The sequence below is a fragment of the Nerophis lumbriciformis genome, linkage group LG05, assembly GCF_033978685.3.
Source record: "Nerophis lumbriciformis linkage group LG05, RoL_Nlum_v2.1, whole genome shotgun sequence".
NCBI lineage: Eukaryota > Metazoa > Chordata > Actinopteri > Syngnathiformes > Syngnathidae > Nerophis > Nerophis lumbriciformis.
Genome location: NC_084552.2, coordinates 40,432,817 through 40,453,218, shown reverse-complemented (window position 1 = coordinate 40,453,218; position 20,402 = coordinate 40,432,817). Strand labels below are relative to the sequence as shown.

The window sequence follows — 20,402 nt, the reverse complement described above, 5'->3', positions numbered from 1 at the left end:
TGCTTTCCTCTGATTAGGGGGTACTTGAATTAAAACATTTTTCACAGGGGGTACATCACTGAAAAAAGATTGAGAACCACTGCTTTAGAGGATTAGCATTGTCACATGTGGCTTCGGGGTAGATTACTGTTGGGTTGTGCTTGGTTGAATGTAGAAACCCCGTTTCTATATGAGTTGGTAAATTGTGTTAGATGTAAATATAAACGGAATACAATGATTTGCAAATCCTTTTCAACCCATATTCAATTGAATGCACTACAAAGACAACATATTTGATGTTCAAACTCATAAACTTTTTTTTTTTTTTTGCAAATAATAATTAACTTAGAATTTCATGGCTGCAACACGTGCCAAAGTAGTTGGGAAAGGGCATGTTCACCACTGTGTTACATGGCCTTTCCTTTTAACAATACTCAGTAAACGTTTGGGAACTGAGGAGACACATTTTTTAAGCTTCTCAGGTTGAATTATTTCCCATTCTTGCTTGATGTACAGCTTAAGTTGTTCAACAGTCCGGGGGTCTCCGTTGTGGTATTTTAGGCTTCATAATGCGCCACACATTTTCAATGGGAGACAGGTCTGGACTACAGGCAGGCCAGTCTAGTACCCGCACTCTTTTACTATGAAGCCATGTTGATGTAACACGTGGCTTGGCATTGTCTTGCTGAAATAAGCAGGGGCGTCCATGGTAACGTTACTTGGATGGCAACATATGTTGCTCCAAAACCTGTATGTACCTTTCAGCAATAATGGCGCCTTCACAGATGTGTAAGTTACCCATGTCTTGGGCACTAATACACCCCCATACCATCACACATGCTGCCTTTTCAACTTTGCGCCTATAACAATCCAGATGGTTCTTTTCCTCTTTGGTCCAGAGGACACGACGTCCACAGTTTCCAAAAACAATTTGAAATGTGGACTCGTCAGACCACAGAACACTTTTCCACTTTGTATCAGTCCATCTTAGATGAGCTTAGACCCAGCAAAGCCGACGGCGTTTCTGGGTGTTGTTGATAAACGGTTTTCGCCTTGCATAGGAGAGTTTTAACTTGCACTTACAGATGTAGCGACCAACTGTAGTTACTGACAGTGGGTTTCTGAAGTGTTCCTGAGCCCATGTGGTGATATCCTTAACACACTGATGTCGCTTGTTGATGCAGTACAGCCTGAGGGATCGAAGGTCACAGGCTTAGCTGCTTATGTGCAGTGATTTCTCCAGATTCTCTGAACCCTTTGATGATATTACAGACCGTAGATGGTGAAATCCCTAAATTCCTTGCAATAGTTGGTTGAGAAAGGTTTTTCTTAAACTGTTCAACAATTTGCTCACGCATTTGTTGACAAAGTGGTGACCCTCACCCCATCCTTGCTTGTGAAAGACTGAGCATTTCACGGAGTCTACTTTTATACTCAATCATGGCACCCACCTGTTCCCAATTAGCCTGCACACCTGTGGGATGTTCCAAATAAGTGTTTGATGAGCATTCCTCAACTTTATCAGTATTTATTGCCACCTTTCCCAACTTCTTTGTCACGTTTGATTATTTGCAAAAAAAAAAAAGTTTATCAGTTTGAACATCAAATATGTTGTCTTTGTAGCATATTCAACTGAATATGGGTTGAAAATGATTTGCAAATCATTGTATTCCGTTTATATTTACATCTAACACAATTTCCCAACTCACTTGGAAACGGAGTTTGTACGTGCGTATGCTTGCTTTTGTGCTCCTATTTTGTGTTTGTCATATCATGTTTTTGTGCTTGCCACCATTTCTCAGCATTCCATGCATATACTGACCTCTAGGCCCCCTGCCAAAAGATTCTTCTAGCTTATCTGGGGGACCCTTTCACTTACCACCATCCTTAAATATATATTCACTACTGTTGTAATTTGTAATATGGTATTATGAATAAACTTGATTGATTGATTGATTGATTGATTGATAGCATTTTTTTAAATCACAAGTTGAAAAAAATGCATGCATCAAAAACTTTCTGAATTCAGGCATTTTAGGCTACAACAATTACAGAAAAGGCTGTGAAACCCTGGAGGGACTGAAATATGTTATGATGCTAATAATATTATAATTTATATTAATATTGCAGAATGTGTACCTGATAAAGTGTGAGAGGAAGGACGAAGGGTGAAGACTTATAGGGAAAGATATGGCTGCAGTAAGCCTGACAGGTGACTTTAAGAAGATGTTATCACCCCCATACACACACACACACATAAAAAAGGTGACACGGGAAGGAGTCTCTAAAACGTCAATATAAAATTGGATGGGCGGGGGAAGAGTGAGAGGGGGAGGAGGTGGCGGCGGCGGCTGAACACATTCATCCAGTGTGAGGAGGAGCCAGTCGAAGAAATCAATTTTTAATTTGGGCCGCACCGGGGATGGCAAAGCTTGCATGGTGGCCGTAACTGTGGACTTAATTACACAAAAGTGGCCCTGAGAAAGGCAGAACACGACATCGAGGTGATGACGGCGAAGGTAGAAAGGGAAGGAGGCCGAGAGGGGAGTGTGAAATGGGTGATAGCAAGGTCACAGTCTAGGAGTGGTGGAGGCTGCAGCAAGAGAGCAATGTGTCTCGTCGCATCAAAAAAAAAACAATCTATGATCCTATAACAAGCCCTTGACACACACACGTACACACACACTCACTTTGGAGACTGATCTGAAGCATGAAGACTGACTGTAACCACAGCTTATCTTCACACTCTCAGAACCAGTGATGCACATTATGAAGTCGTGCATTGTGTAACTTGATGTCGTATGTAACACACAAACACTGGTCACTCTTCAGCAGCCCAAAGGGTGCTGCCCGACTGTGTCAAAGGCCTTTGACCACGGTGGTTGCATGAAAGCCCGGCTGCGGACCGCAACCGCCGATAAGAGGAGATGAGGCGGCACCAGATGAAACACACTGCCTCACACATTCACACACACATGCAGACACGCACACACACACATACGCAAACAGCCTCCTACTCAGCTGATGTTTGTTAGAGCTTAACTGCAGTCAAACAGTTGAACTTAGCAAGTTGCTACATCACTATCCATAAACAAGAACCCATCCAAAGCGTTCCAAACACCTTTTTTTAGAAACATATGTGATGACAATGTTTCTACGTTACTACAATGAACTGGGAAACACTACAGGATAGTGTTGTAACGATACCAATATTTTGGTACTGGTACTAAAATTATTTTGATACTTTTCGGTACTTTTCTAAACAATGGGGACCACAAAAAAATTGCATTATCGGCTTTATTTTAACAAAAAATCTTAGGGTACATTAAACATATGATTCTTATTGCAGTTAAGTCCTTAAATAAAATAGTGAACATACTAGACAACTTGTCTTTTAGTAGAAAGTAAACAAACAAAGTCTTCTAATTAGTCTGCTGAAATATGCAGTAACATATTGTATCATTTATCATTCTATTATTTTGTCAACATTATTAAGGACAAGTGGGGGGTGCGGGACCGGTACGTTTCAGAGGCAATATAGAACTGAAAATTATTCATTAGTATCGCGGTACAATACTAATACCGTACAACCCTACGACAGTACTGTCTTTTTGGATGTATTATTTCACAAGATGAGACAGACACAATAGTACCAAACCTTCATTGACCTCAAACGATGGACATGAAGAATCGCTCCAACATCTCGTCGAAAGCCACGTCTTACATTTTCACTTCATGTGCTTGAACACATGTCCCCAATACTTTAGTTCATGTCATGATATTATCTTCAATAATACATAGTACATTAGGTGACTTCTACATATTGCTTAGTGTGGTTCAGATATTTTTTTTCCCTTTTCAGTTGAATTTGAAGAGTCAACATGGGCTGTAATTGACCTTTTTCTCTGATGTGTCAAGTAGTAAATGCTGCTCTGATCTTGTGTCTTGTAAAATGAAGCGAACATGAAAATACATGTGTTTTGCACTTTTTCCCAGTATTAAAACTCCACTTCCGCCTTGCTTTTGCTTTCATTTGACTTTGCACGCTACGATCAATTAAAACTTGCTGCTAATACATGGGATTTCTCTTATTGCTCGTAGACTGGCAGTGGCTACTGACTTTCTACCACTTGGCTTTGCTTCAATTGTTCTTCTTTTACGAAGTAAAGATGGACAAGAGCTACTCGTTTATTTTCACATTTCAACCCCAAAAAACTGAATAAGCTTGTTTTGACACAGCATTAAGAGGGACTTATTGTACAAATGTTTGGCCCTTTGTATTTGATTATTGGACTCCTACAGAACAGCTCCAAACAATTACCCACACAGAAAACTTTGTATACCTGCATCCTTCCTTGTATTTTCTGCATCCTGAGAATATGGTCTGTGTAATTAACTCCACCTCCCTGATATTATATGTATCCACTTCTAACTTCATGTGTGGTTAATGCAATGTGTCCAAATTCACACGTTTTGTTGTAGATTATGCTACATATATACAGACTAAAACACAGGATGTTAGTACATCAGTTGGAGAAAATTAGTAAATTAAAATAATAAAATCCTGTAATTTGATCCATTTTTCTACCGCCTATCCCTATCGGGGTCGCGGGGGGAGCTGGAGCCTATATCAGCTACATTCGGGCAGAAGGCGGGGTACACCGTGGACAAGTCGCCACCTCATCGCAGGGCCAACACAGATAGACAGACAACATTCACACTCACATTCACACACTAGGGCCAATTTAGTGTTGCCAATCAACCTATCCCCAGGTGCATGTCTTTGGAGGTGAGAGGAAGCCGGAGTACCCGGAGGGAACCCACGCAGTCACGGGGAGAACATGCAAACTCTATACAGAAAGACCCCGAGGCCAGGGATCAAACCCAGGACCTTTTTATTGTGAGACACATGCACTAACCCCTGTCCCATCGTGCTGCCCTATAATTTTATATGATATTATTATTCATTTTATCTGCTGATAAAAAAATTAACACCATTTGGAACATTTTAAAACTTTGCCACAATCAATTCCACCCACTTGACTGATGAACATTATTATATAATTTATTCTAAAGTATGAATCACGACAAATGAAAAAATAATACTATTAACCGTAACATGTAAGTGTGAACAAAAACATTATGATTGTACATTCTCAGAATGTGCTTGGTCTATTTTTAAGCAAAGAAAACAATCTGAAGTTGTCTTTATTTTGAAGTTATCATGCCATGCTTTTACCAGTCCGGCCCACTTAGAAATAGATTTTCCTCCATGTGGCCCTTGAGGTGAAATGTGTTTACACCCTGGCGTAGAAGATGAAGAAGAAAGAGGGCAAGCATTTTGGCTATCACAGTTTGTGGGACATTTGCTTCGACGTCTGCTCATAAGAGTGTGTGGGCGAGCAGTCTGACAGATCAGTGGTGGAACATTGACGTGAGTTCCTGAAACATATTTCCCCCCATTTTCTGCTCATTTGTCAACTATTTATTTTGCAACCGTCTATTTTGGCGAAGAATTATGACACCGATTTCTTTTTGATGACGTATTGGTTGGATGAATGCAACCCGATCGTTCAGGCTGCAGTCGCATCGGATACATATCTGATTTATATCCACATACAAAAGAGGCCTGGGTCGAATTTGAAAAATTTGGAATTGCACTGTTCATACTAACATATAGAAACGATACAGGTCACACATGGGCAATAAAAATTGGAATCGATCTGCAATGAAAAGCCATTTTAATTTTCCTGAGGGAACTCTCCTGAAGGAATCAATAAAGTACTATCTATCTATCTATCTAATGCGAACAAGGCCTAAAACACATTGTCTAAAGCGATCTAAAACTGCTTGCAATGCATGATATTGTTTAATTCGAGACATTGTAAAATTTATAGGTCAAAAAAGATGAAAATCATAATAAAGTAGATCCTCTTTAACAAAGTGTTAGCATCCACCCCTGGTCTTTCAAGTAGGGAAAGCTCATTTTCAGCTACCGTATTTTTCGGAGTATAAGTCGCACCGGAGTATAAGTCGCACCTGCCAAAAATGCATCATAAAAAAGGAAAAAAACATATATAAGTCGCACTGGAGCCCGGCCAAACTATGAAAAAAACTGCGACTTATAGTCCGAAAAATACGGTACTCCCTAAACACGAGTACAGTCTACAATAACAGATAAAATATACAAGGATGCTAGATTTTACTAAGAAAACTCCACTTGGAGGATTGTAAAATGTTCTATATAAAAGCAAAAGAACAAAATTAAACTTGAAAAATGCTCCGGCAGTGGTTTGTATTTCAAGATCAATGATTCACTTATTCTGCTGTCAATCAAAACGGGATTCAAACTCAGATGGATCATTATCATGCGGAACCTCAGCATCCAGCTTGATGCTAAGCCCAATTTTGATTCTCTTCCATCCATCCATCCATCAATTTTCTACCGCTTATTCCCTTCGGGGTCGCGGGGGGCGCTGGAGCCTATAACAGCTACAATCGGTCGGAAGGCGGGGTACACCCTGGACAAGTCGCCACCTCATCGCAGGGCCAACACAGATAGACAGACAACAATCACACTCACATTCACACACTAGGGCTAATTTAGTGTTGCCAATCAACCTATCCCCAGGTGCATGTCTTTGGAGGTGGGAGGAATCCGGAGTACCCGGAGGGAACCCACGCAGTCACGGGGAGAACATGCAAACTCCACACAGAAAGATCCCGAGCCCGGGATTGAACTTGCGTCTACTCAGGACCTTCATATTGTGAGGCAGACGCACTAACCCCTCTTCCACCGTGCTGCCGATTCTCTTCCAACGACAGTCATTTTATGAAGTATTGTATTAATAATGTACAGTATTTACCTTGGAGAGCAGACAGCAAAGTAAGTTTTTTCTAGCCCGCAACCTAAAGCATAACAATTAGCAGAGACCGCTCGTATACCAAAAACTTGTCAATACAACTATAGTTGCATGTTTGTTAGAGCATAGTTGTTTGTTTTAGTTCGTCTGTAGAAGTCTATTATTGCTGTGAGTTAACTAACCATCTACATGTTGTGATTGTTAATTGTGTTGTAATGTGAGTAAGCACAGCTAGTCAAGGTCAAGCCACTTGATGGAAAAAGCGCTCATAAATCCTAAAAGTGTGTTCTTCAAACAAGCTTCTGTACTTCTGACCATATCTTGTGCGACTCGGTGCACCCATGCATTTAAGTTGCTTTTCTTAGTGATATGTTACCTGCCTTGTAAAATCCATCAATGTATACTTATTTTTGGAGCAACGTGGAAATGGGTGTCGAGCTACGAGTAACATTTTCTATCAGCTGTCAACTTTGCTGTATTTGAAACATTTCCTGAATAAGTCAACTAAATGCCTCTGGGACAGAGAAGTGCCCTCTGAGGGGAGGTGTTCCCTCCGATAAGCAAGCCAAATAATGAAAATGTAACCCTACAAGCGTAATTAAGTTAGAGAAGATGATTACGGCAAGATCCATTAAAAGTGATTGCAAAAGTAATTACTTATTCAATCAGTGCGGCTTTATGGGAAAATGCGGTGGCGGCAGCAGAAGCACCATGTTGGCGTGCCGCTACACAAGTCATTTCACTTACAAGGGCATGATACGTTCAACTGTGATTGTGCTTCCTGATAGCTTGTTAAGCGCTGATGTCAAATCCCGAGAGGAAAAACAGAACGGACGTCGTCTATTTATATTTGTCAAGGTTTTTGTCGCATGGGTGTTTTTGTGCAACTTCTTTTTAATCAACTTTTAACACAAATTGATTAAAAACAACCTAGTAATGAGAGTTTTTTGGGTTTTTTTTTTCTGTAATGAATTGAATTACACAATTGCATGTAAATATATCAATATACAACTAGAATTCCTATTACATTATCCTGTAAGTTTGCACTGTTATTATTTTTTGCTGGCGCTGGTTTAGCAGTAATTGATGATGTATTATAATACAGTATATACACTTTTTAATACTTTATTATACATATTGCTCAACCTCATTATTGTATAGTCTATCCCAGCAGATGTTGGGTGAGAAATGGGGTACATCCTAGACTAGTGCTGATACTGTATACTATAAATGTACTTATACCTATTTTTTTTTAAGCAACAGTTTTACGCAAGCTAAATATTTTACTCATGACGCGCTGCACACAATTCTCTGACAAACAAGCACATTGTGGCATGTATTAAACCAATAAGTGTGACCCTAAATGTTGATTGACTTGAAATTTCACTGTTCAATGCAGTGTAAAAAACACCCGCCGTAACTCTAGGTTGTTCGGCCCAAACACTAAGACATTCGGTACACACCTTGAGAGGACTGACACGCAAATTGCTGTAAAGACATGGCTGCCACCAATCAAAACGTATTTGCATATGGGCACAGGCAGGCATTAGCAACTAATTGTCATTGACCATTTCTCAGTTCCAATTTGCTCTAAGGTTCCCCTCCTCAGACAATTTTTTACACGGGTGCACTGTGTATTTCTTGAATCTCCAGCTCTCAGCTTTGTATGGACTCATTGATCGTTTACAAAGTGAGTTCGGAGAGGAAGTGACGCCAGAAAGACCGCGCCCTACACCGTAAGTGGCGTCAGAAAGAACGCGCCAGAGCCAGCTTCATAATAAAGCAGTTTCGTAACTCGGAGGTAACCACTGGAAAGATGGAGGCGAGTCATCCATACATGCCCGTGTTTCTCCTTCCGTCTGTACATACGCTTGTGGATATCACACATGAATACCTTAAGAGAAAGCAATTACAGCTATTTCGGATACAACACTTCTCAGACGGCAAGAGAACTTTCGAATGTCGAGGTCAGCTGTGATTCTACTTACCGAAAAACTTCATCCATTTGTCGAAGGAGAGTCAACGAGAATGCGGGCTCCACTGGATGTGATAAAAAAGGTAGCGTGTGCTTTGTATTACCTGGCCGTCGAGGGAAGACTACGGAAAACATTGAATGCTTTGAGACTGGCAAAGCAGACTGTATCAGTTATTGTCCGCCATTTATGTCGCGGACTCAACGTCTAGGCCCAGAGTATATAAAGTCACCAAAAACGAATGGACAATGAAGGTGAAGGCAAAAGAGTGAGGAGTATCCTGACCAGATATCTAGATCCTGAGATTGATTGTTGTAAAATGTTCTTTGTCACATTGTGTACTTTCGCGTCCAATAAAGATTTGATTAATTTATGATGGCTCAGGTGTGATTCACTACAATAGGGCCCCACAGCACACTGGATTCCAGTTAATTGAAATACCACAACACTGGATATTGTTTAGATAAGTTAAATTTAAGAACGTGCACACAAAGCAACACTGGAGGTGACTATGACGTGCACATTTTCCGCGCATGCGCACTAGGTCGCGGTGTGCCGGGTGACGGAGGGTGGGAGGGGGTCTTAAACGACCATTGTGTGTGTGTGTGTGTGTGTGTGTGTGGACAAGGATAAGGTTAGGTGGGAATTACCCTGGATAACCTTAGTGTAGAAGGGGCCACAGACTGCAAGGAAAGCTCAGCCTTCCCTAAAGTGTCAAAAAATAAGTGGTTGAATATGCACTGTTTTGTTTACATTTCATTGACTAAATATTCCATAGAACATGTTCAACATTTTTTCAGAATCATTTACTTATCACAGGTCATATTGTGGTGGCGTCAGAATGCATTTAACAGTGTTGAAGCTGAGCATCCATTGACTTCTATGGGGAAGTATAAAGTGGTTTTCCACTGCTGCTAAACGAGACAATCATTGGATAAATGCTTGGTTTTGTCCTGCTCATCGGACACTAGGGATCTATGGGGCAGTGGCCTCAGCTGGCCTGGACGCTTGGCTCTTCCATAATTGGATGATCTGTTTGAGTCTGACACCCTTTTTGAATGACGGTGTATTGAGCAAATTAGTAACCTTTAAATATCAACCATCAAAGGAGCATTTTTCAAATTTCATGCCATTGTTCTAAACTGATCTGGAGACTTTTCCAATCCTTTCAGCGATGTTCTCTTTGTCAAAAACAACTTGTGTCAAATCTAGTAACTTTTTCTGGTGGTATTGCAGTCTGTACTCATGTTTGGAGACTCTGACTTCTGTCGCAGTGCAGTTACAGTCCCCATTGAGCAACGAATGCTGCTGGGAGCCCCTCTAACCAAAGCATAAACAGACAGATTTTATGTACATAAGCTTTCCCCCTTTAAAGAAAAGCAGCTGCTACTGGTCTAATGATTATACAACTTTGAGTATACCTGTATTACATGTATGCTAGCATGTCCTCCAAAGTATATTAACCACAACACAGAGCAGGGCCCACAAATGTCATGTATATCTTGTGATTGGTTGGTCCTATGTAGGGTCTTGTTACATTATGTAAGATGGTAACTGAGGTGACTCACATCTTTGAGGCAGCCCATGAAGTTGTTGCTAACTGGTGACCCCGGCAGGTCGGCGGTGTTGGGGCTCCCTCCGATGTAAAAGAAGTCGTCTGAACCCAGCATGGTGTAATCCTCCTGTGTGTAGCCCGTGGTGGTCAGGATGCCGTCGACTGAGATAGTTACCTGGGGACGCAGACATGGCACCAGACAGGGAGCAAAGACATGGAGGATGATGAGAGGAGAGGAATTAGAAGAGTTTAGATTGAACAATGAAAATAAAGTTGATTAAGTTCCTGTGATTGGCTGGTTTGTGCCCTAAGTGCATGGCTGATTTGGCCCTATCAGACTGAGAAGGGTCACTCTAGAGTGCAGTTGTTGTCTCTATTGACACTTATCAAAATACACAACTCCATGCTATACAACTTATTTAAATGAAGTTTCATCTTCTAGGTTGCACTTTTGAATGCTGACACAGCGAACGTATCTAAAGTGCCGTGCAGTGCAGACAATACATGGATTAAGAAGAAAAACGGTCATGCAAAATAGGCTTAGTTGGGAATGTATTATTTTCTAAATAAAATATCAATGCAACTGCACTCTACAGGTAGTTCTGCTCAGGTTAGGTCACATTTGATTGTTGTTGCACTTCCCTTATAAACAGGGCAACTCATTTGTATGTCTGCTCCAGTTACTCTGGGTGCCTAAATATGTACATAGTTTGTGGTTTTGTTGGTGATTATGAAACTGCCAGACACCTATGAAGTTAAAGAAGAATAATTTGGAAACAAAGGGAGCTCTCAAAGCATTCAATTCAGTAACTGGACTGAAAAAAACAAACAAATTAATACTTTAATTCACACCTAAATGATCACAATTGAATACCGGATTTTCCGGATTATAAATCTCAACTTTTTTCCAACGCTTTGAACCCTGCGGAGTATAAAACAGTGCGGCAAATGTATATATTTTCATGCTAACGGCTATAATGTTTTATATTCTACAAATAGTTGTAATATTATGCCGAGAGAGACACTGAGAGGGTGTGTTACAGTTTGTGCTGTGGTGCCATCTTTTGGACGATTTCACCCACTGCAGGTGCAGGGGCTTGACAATGTACTTCCTGTTTTGTGCCAGGAGTATGTTCGTCGGCAGCATTTCTGCTCATAAGGATTCTTCATTCATCACTCCAAGCAATGATTGTAAGTTTTACAATATGACTAAAACAAGTTATACTTACGAAAACGTTTCATGTGTGATGTCTGTAGGAGTATTTTCATGCCAAGTGGTACGTACTATCTATTTGTACGTACCTCTATTTGTACGTGTATGTAATCAAGCTAGTGTCATTAGCATTAGCGAATATGTTAACACGTTTACAAATGTCTGTGTTATTATTAACATCCATCCATCCATCCAGTTTTCTACCGCTTAACCCTTTCGGGGTTGCTGGAACCTATCTCAGCTGCATTGGGGCGGTAGGCAGGGTACACCCTGGACAAGTTGCCACCTCATCGCAGAGCCAACACAGATAGACAGACAACATTCACACTCACATTCACACTATATATCACACATATATATCACACATACAATGGCATTATTTTTGTACTGTATGGTTTCAGTCTCATAAATCCACCAAAACCTCACCGTGGAGTTATTGAGTCTACTTAGCTGATTGGAGAGCTAGCATCCCCAGATAGTGGGACCATGACGATGACTTTTGTTTTGTTTGATCAGCTGTTTTACTGCCGTGTGACAGGCACAGTTTTTGAAACAATTGAGGTATGAAAATAAACATTTTCAAAATATTCTATTCCGGTATACATCTGATACTTATGGTCCGGTGCGGCTAATATATGAAAAAAAAAAATCTTCTAAAATTTGGTGGGTGCGGCTTAAATACCAGTATTTCCGTTTCCAGTTCCAGTTTTCACTTTTCAGTTTACTGTATGGATTAGAATAGCCCTGTATATTAAGTGCCTATATGGCAATTTATGCAAAAAAAAAAAAAAAAACACACACACTTACCTTCGTTAACAGCAAATCTGTCAAGAAACTTAATTATGGAAAAACACATGCAATATTTGGCAGTCAAAAAAGACACTTGTGAGAAATATTCAAGCAAGTCTTGCAATAGGTGTCTGGCAGGTTACATTGTGGGATAATAGTTTTGTACTTCACTTTGAATGGTCAGCTCCATGTGTAAGTTAGTAAAGGTAAAAAAAAGGGAGTGTATGGGGGGTGGCAGGTTAGTGATATTTCCCTTGTGAGTGTGTCGGTTAGTACTGTTGTCAGTAAGGAAAGGTCAGACACAAAAATGGTTGTTAGTACACTTACAACAATGTACATTATTTGCATTGGTTTGATTGTGTTTTTGGGAGACAACTATTTGTTTGTATTAGTCAAGAGGATTATTTTGCTCAAACAAGATCCATATTTGGACTGAATGTGTTGTTTACATTGGTTTGATTTTGACTGGTTAAAACAAAAACCTGAATGAATCCATCCAATTTTAAGAAAAGGTGATGCAAGCCATGCACTTGACATGAAATGATGACAGGAAGGAATACAATCACGGAGAAAAAATGTCCTTCTGGGTGTCTTAGAGACACGGTAAGGATGCACACATGCAAAGAGAGGACAGGGAAGTGGTGACAGGATGGGTACGTCATCACGGATGAACTCAGCAGCAATGAAACAGTTTTATTTATAAGAAGGGTGGGACTAGAGAGCGAGGAGAAGAAGGATGTCGCAGAACCAGAACTTATGATATCCCCACAGTATTTGTTGCTTCCAAATCTTTATGTCACACGTTACTTTGATTCCATACCCTTTTAGTCATGCAATATTAATACACATATCTCCCCGCTCACTAATCCCCTACTCCTTTTAGCTAGAGGTGTGAGGTCGTTACTGGTTTTAGTTGGTTAATTTGGAATTAGAACAAACAAGGAGTCAAAATAACAAACAAACAAAAAAGAAAACAGCACGAGGGAGGGTGCGGCTAATGCGTTTTATGGCTGTATCGATTATATTAGAACAATTAATATATATGAATGCATATATGTTAGCCTGTATATATACATGTACATATATACTTAATGTAATCTGTCTTTTGAAAAAAAAAAAAGGGAGGTGTCATGCAGACGTTTGTGTTAGTTGTTTATGAGACGGCTGAAGTCGCACACAAAGTCCAGTTTTTGAATGCTCTGTTCCCAATATTGGTTCTGAGGCTCACAAACACACTTGTGGCAGGTCCAGTGAAAGCCAACATTCATTAAACATTTACTGTAGATTATAAGCAATTTATGCAGTTTAATTAGGTATTGGAACCATTTAAATACAGTGGAATCTCAATTTATAAACCCCTAATTCTACAAAACTTACGATTAACGAATCACACACCGAATAAAAATATGCTTTGGTGTACGAACCTTATCTCAGGATACAAAAATTTCATCCATCTATTGCCTGCCTCGCAGTGCAGCCCTTTTGTGCCCGGCAGCATATCCATTGTGGGCAGGCTGATGAATCTCCAGTGCTCATTCAGTCAGTTCCATTTTGTGCGCTTCCTCTTTTTTTTTTTTTTTTTTACTGCATTTTTCTTATTTTTCTAGTTCAATATAAGTCCAAAGAAAAAAATGGACATGCAATGTGTGGTTTGAAATATTCAGGAAATATCCACAGTGGTGCAAACACATTTTTCTTCAAGGTTATATGTATCCTGTTTTGTTGTAATGAATTGTTTTACATTCTTGGGTAGCAGGTTACAGTTTGATTTGTACATCATTTTAGCTGTTCACAAATGCACCAAATCGTTGAATTTCAATATTTGTTTTTCATTTAATAAATAAAGGGTTTGCGTGTTCTCTGTATCAAATGTTATGTATTATTCTAACAGACCACTTTTGCAACAGTTAGTGAATGAAGTTTACTTTGGTAGTTATTTCCCCATATTTCTACACAATGAATCAGAAATGGCAACACTAGTGAGCAGTAGAGAATACAAAGTGATATTTTGTACAACACATATTTTGCTTTATTCATTATTGATGTATTTACTGTCACCTTAAGTTGTATATTTTTTTATATAAGACTTCCAGTTTATTTTATCATTTATTATTACATCCAAAAAGGTGATTCATTTTACACTGTCCGTATCTACTCTGTCTATTTGTATTTGTGTTTGACTTTCTCTTCTGCTGTTGACAAATAGCAACTTTTTTGTTTTATTGAGATTCAAAGATAGTCTGTTTTTGTCAAACCATTTCGTGAATATGTTTGTTTGTTTGTGTGTTTTTTCCTGAACAAAACACAGTTGTGTCATCCGCAAATAATATTAACGTTTAGTCCGCGGTATAGTACCGAATATGATTAATTAGTATTGCTGTACAATACTAATACCGGTATACCGTACAACCCTAGACTGTACACACTAATCTAACACGCTGCATCAAAAATGATGCCTTTACAAAGATAATAATGCATGGTTTGTATCAAGTAGGACTTATCGATAAGTAATGTATATGTTTATTAGCTTTAACTAAAACTGAAATTATGACCAGGGCTTTACTGATTTAGGCAGACTAACTTTTACAATAAATGGATACAGTTTACAATTTCTTCTGTTGATGTTCACTGGAGGCACCACAGGAGGGTGTTTGACAGCCTGCTTTAGAAGTCTGCTATGTACGCTCACGTCTCAGGGATTGTTCTTTTGGAAAAATAAATCAGGATGGAGGTGGGAAGGGTAGAAAACCCCCCCGCAAAGAAACACTTTTCTAAACCTCAGTCGACAAGATGTGTCATAAAGTTCTTTATTTCTTCATAGGGATAGCGCCAGCAGTAGCAAAATAAAAAAAATAAAATAAAAAAAGGGCACACATTTAAACCAAAAATAGAAAAGAAATCTTGGAAAATACAGTTTATACATATATTTAGGGTAGACCTCTTTGAATGTATCTTAACAGGGAAGAACTGGATGGCAATAAATTACAAAAAGAAAAAACATGTATGAATATATAAAGAGAGGTGGTGTTTGGCAGCTACCTGATGGCAGATTGAATGTTGAAAAGCAAACGGAGGAAGAAAAAAAAAAAACCCAGGGCAAACCAAACTATAAGACAGTTAGAATGATATCTACCATATAATGCAGTTTGTTTACCATAGCGTGTCCGATGCCTGCGTGCTTCGGGAGAAAACAGGGAAGGGGGGAGGGACAAAAAAAATGACCATCCTTAAACTCAGGACAACACACTTTAAGCCCCGCACCCCCAAAAAATTGAAAAGCCATCATCTTCTCCTCTCAAAAACCATGCTACTACAAAAAATATATACGCTTCTTGTTCCTTAAAATATCCAAATAAAGAAATAAAGAAAGCTACTCTATCTTTAAAATTTCTAGAAAGGTCAGGTTAAAAAAGGGAAAAAGGATAACAATACATTTGTTAGTATGTTAGGTTGTAGGTTAAGTTGAATGGTTTACATTCCGTGAGTGACTCAGTGTTAGTTAGTGGAAATCATAACAGGAAAGGCCAAAAACCAAAGCACCAATGAAAATAATTAAACTGGAAGAATTCTGGAGTTGTTTGTTAGTAAAAGAGACAAGAGTTAGCAAAACGTTCACACAGAGGGTTGTGATTGGGGTGTATGTATGTGTGTTTAGTGCTGGGACAGTGCACCGCTATTTACAGTAGTTTAATATTTGTCTTTTTTGTGTGTGGAGGATCATTCATGAGAAGTTCCTAAATGGTTTTCACACATGTCAAACTGGTGCAAATGGACACAAAACAGCCCATATTTACAGTGAAAGACAATTCACTCTGTTAAATACAATAATATAATAATATTAATACAAATAATAGCGATACAGATGGCCTTGGTGTCTGCAGAATCCTAAAATAGGAAACAGATTTCATTTAATGCATTTCCGAAGCAGGAGACACTGTGGGGAGTGATCATCATGTGGAAATGAACAATATGCATGCGATTATAATATAGATCTCTCACATATACATAGGACTACTACAGAATCACATACAGTACGTCACACATCATATCAAAGCAATAAAAATGTGTACAATATTAGTCCTAACATTCTACATTTCTCATTTCCATTATCATATTTACATCCATCACTTACTTTCTGTTTTAGCAACAGTCCGTATCCATATGTTTGAATGCAAATGCAGCTGAGACACATTATCTGATTACAGGTGTGCGCGCCTGCACGGCTTTATCGAGGCTTGGCGTGAAAGAGTGTGTGCAAATGCCATGCAAATGAACCGCGTTTCTCACTTCAAATGCACAGCAGCAGTGTTGGTGTTTTATGACTGGACTATAGCTTGTTTGCATTGATTCGGGATAAGGAAGAACAAAATATCCTTACACCAGCATTGCGAATGTTGTAATTCCCACCAAAAAACCTGCCAACAACGCTACATTTACATGCCATGATCTGCATATTAACCAAGCTAAAGTCACATTGTTGTTATAAAGACTAACACAGAGTAACTACTTTTAGTAACACGGCGCCTTGCTCACAGAGACACTTACAATGCTTCTCCGGCCAATAGCGAGAGGTACGCTAGCTACTGAGCTGCTGCTTTATTGTTTTGACAAGTTAATGCTGGATTATAAATCAGCATCATGCCTAACACCTGTATAGTAGAAAGAAAGTTGTGGCCATAAACCGACAAGTTGGTCATCTTTGAAATTTAACTTGGACCCGGAGACATCGCTAGGAAGAAACAGCAAAATCCTCATTTCATCCTATAATTTTTTACCTAAGGAGTCAGGATTATGATTAATTAATCATCTAAACAGGCGCACAAGTCTTGTGCTGAAAGATATAAACATCCCATCAGTCAGCATCCCAGTAAGCAGTGAGTGCTTAGTGTTTCATTAACCTCTTAAGGCCCAAGCTGTTTGTTTACATGCTTTTTTATTTATTTATCTTTGCTATTTGGGCTTTTTGGACCCTAATTAGAATAAAAAACTAAGAATCATCTTTTTATATGATGTACTTAGTCCATAAGTAACAAACGTGTACTTCATGTTTAGTGACATGCTAATTCTTATTTTTACACTTTTTTTTCCCAAATTCCATTGTATGTTATACTCTTCTGACACCACCAGATGACAGTATAAGTGTCCACATAAGGGCCATAAGACCCCAATTCAGTAGTATACACAATTTTGGAAATAAGAGCTAAAAGGTGTTGTCCACTCATGTGGCCACTAAGGCTTATATAGGTTATAGCTGGATTTGCTTATCACCCATCTTTTTTAAACTTGTAGTTCATCCTACGTATATTCAGGCTCGAAAATCTAAGGTTCTGGGTCATTATTATTATGAATGTGCCTGTTACTACATTACATATACACTTACAGCATGTATATAAAATATTGTTGGAGGTTGTTGCATGTTTTAGAGGGCTTAATCCCTATTACTTTAATAACTTTAGCCACCTCTTGCTAGTTTCACTATTTAAGACACAAAAAAAGAAAGGCATGTGTTATTGTCTCACATGGGGATTGTGAATGCAACATTCCCCCCAAACTATAAATAAAAGGTTGAAAATGAATGTGTTTGTGACTAAGTGAAATAAATAAATATTTGATCCCAGAACAAAAAGTACTTGGTGGAGAAACTCCTGTTGGCAAGCACAGAGGTCACACGTTTCTCGTAATTGGTCATCAGGGTTGCACCCATCTCAGGGAAGATTTAGATCCGCTCCGCTTTCCTGATTCTCACCAAAACCCCGGCAGATTTTGACACTGTCACTTTGCAACTTAAAGTTTGATCTCCCTCCAGAGCTTTTCTATCGGCTTAAAGACCAGCGACAGGCTAGGCCACTCCAGGATCTCAATGTGCTTGCTTTAATTTGAGCCAATCTTCTGTTGCTTTGGCTGCATGTTTTAGGTCACTGTCATGCTGGAAGGATGGATTTATATTTGTTTTTTGGGTGACACTTTAGTATGAGGAACATATTCTAAGTAACAAAGACTTAATTTAGAGTTATTTGGTTAGGGTTAGAGGGTTAGGGTTAGTAATGGTGAAAATATTCCCCATACTAAAGTGTTACCGGCTTACTGGTTGTATAATAAGGCCATGCAGAATAAGGCATTAATAAGTACTTAATAATGACTAATTAAGAGCCAATATGTTACTAATTTGCATGTTAATAGCAACTAATTAATGGTGAATATGTTACCCATACTAAAGTGTTACCGTTTTTTGTAATATTATTTCCTTCTATTACATACTTGCCAACCCTCCCGAATTTTCCGGGAGACTCCCGAAATTCAGCGCCTTTCCCGAAAATCTCCCGGGACAAATATTCTCCCGAAAATCTCCCGATTTTCAGCCAAAGCTGGAGGCCACGCCCCCTCCAGCTCCATGCGGACCTGAGTGAGGACAGCCTTTTTTCACGACGGGAGGACAACAGGGTGACAAGAACTAAATCATCCAGACTAGAGATAAATTGTATTATTATGTTTATCTTACCTAAAAATAAATATATCTATTAATTAAAAAAAAAAAAAAACTAAATACATTTTTACTCTATTTTGCTAAAAACATCAAAATTAATTGTATTTTTATTTGTATTTTTTTCTGACTCTTATTACATCCAGCCATAGAATTATACATAAAATAAACATATTTGAAATAATTAATTTTAAATGATCATAATAATTCATTTAAAATGACCATATTTAATCATTAAAATAATTGCTTGTTTATCAACAACTTTAGCATTTTATTCATTACATTTTGAAGCTCTCAGAAGCCAAGTTATGTTATATTCCTTAAGATTTATGTATGCAAGTTTGAAGTATCAATTATCTAAACACAGTTTTGTTTGCATATTTTCAGGATGTAGAATGGTGAATTCTCGCTGTCAATATACTCCTCCCCTCTTAACCACACCCCCGCCCACACCCCCCACCCCACCTCCCGAAATCGGAGGTCTCAAGGTTGGCAAGTATGTTCTATTACAATAAACCTCCCATAACTATATTGAATTGTTCCTATATTTGTTAAGGGGTAAACTTAAAAATACTTAATTCCTCCACCGACCATTGGTCCATGTTCAGAGTTTACTGTTTTTTTAAATAAGGTCTGGCGTCACCTATTCATTGCCTTTTACATGCTCTCAAGAAACTGCCAATGGTCTTTTAGCGCATGTTGGCCTGGCAGGATGGGTGCAGGGGGACTATAGAAATGTATTTTATTGCAAATGTATTCAAAGACATAACAAAATTGAATGTTGGTTAAAATTAATCAAGGTCGCTATTCAAAAAAATAATGTTTTGCAGCCCTATTGTGTACTGTAGTGTGTCGCTGCAGTAAGTAAAAAGGGTAAATAAAACATAATCTCGCTGCTTTCTGACTTGGCTCACACTGTTGCTTTTGTGCACAACTATGGCTTACACTTCAAGTTGCAATAATAATGTTGCAGGTAAAAAAATGCACTCTGTTTAAGGTACAACTCTCCTAAGAGAAAAGAAAGTAGGAGAGAATGACAAGGAGAGAAAAGAGAAGAGAAGGACACACATAATAGCATAAAAGGTGAGCAGGGCATCAAGAGAAATATTGTGAAAATGTACATTGATACATTGGGTTCAGGAGGTCTGTCTCTCCAGACGCTGGCTAAAAAGCGACTGACTGGCCCAGTTCTGTCACTTGTATGCTGGACGTGAATCTCTGGCTTGTAAAGTCACATTGGGGATTACAAGACGCCTCTGATGTGTTTCTCTTAGATGACGAACAAAACGCTCTCTCTCTTTCTTCTTTAGACATGACGGCGCTAAAACCCTCTGTTCTTTTCGCTTCCCACGAACAAACAAAGACATTAGCGTGTCTTCAAGCAGCCTGCCTTGTCCCACATGGCCAGACATAGGGATGAAGGTCTACTGTGGACAAAATTAATTAACCAACTAAGCTTACTTTGTGTTTACAACATGTGGGAAGTTGCAAAAGGCATAAATACATGGATGTGTTTGGTGTGGCAGAACTATTTTACCTTTCTAAGGCA

The 20,402-nt window shown here is 38.9% G+C and overlaps 1 protein-coding gene across 7 annotated transcripts in view; it reads right to left on the bottom strand.

Annotated features, from left to right (window-relative positions):
* The window catches only part of LOC133606397 (neurexin-2-like), an 873,942-nt gene that overhangs the window by 451,062 nt on the left and 402,478 nt on the right, over positions 1 to 20,402 (bottom strand). For 6 of the 7 annotated variants that reach the window (XM_061960335.2, XM_061960334.2, XM_061960329.2 and 3 more), the window contains 2 exons: positions 15,527 to 15,550; positions 10,384 to 10,545 (listed from right to left, as the gene is read on the bottom strand). In XM_061960335.2, coding sequence (XP_061816319.1) covers positions 10,384 to 10,545; positions 15,527 to 15,550 — 186 coding nt within the window. The remainder of the gene's footprint in view (positions 1 to 10,383; positions 10,546 to 15,526; positions 15,551 to 20,402) is intronic. The other variant, XM_061960330.2, reaches the window with a different exon arrangement.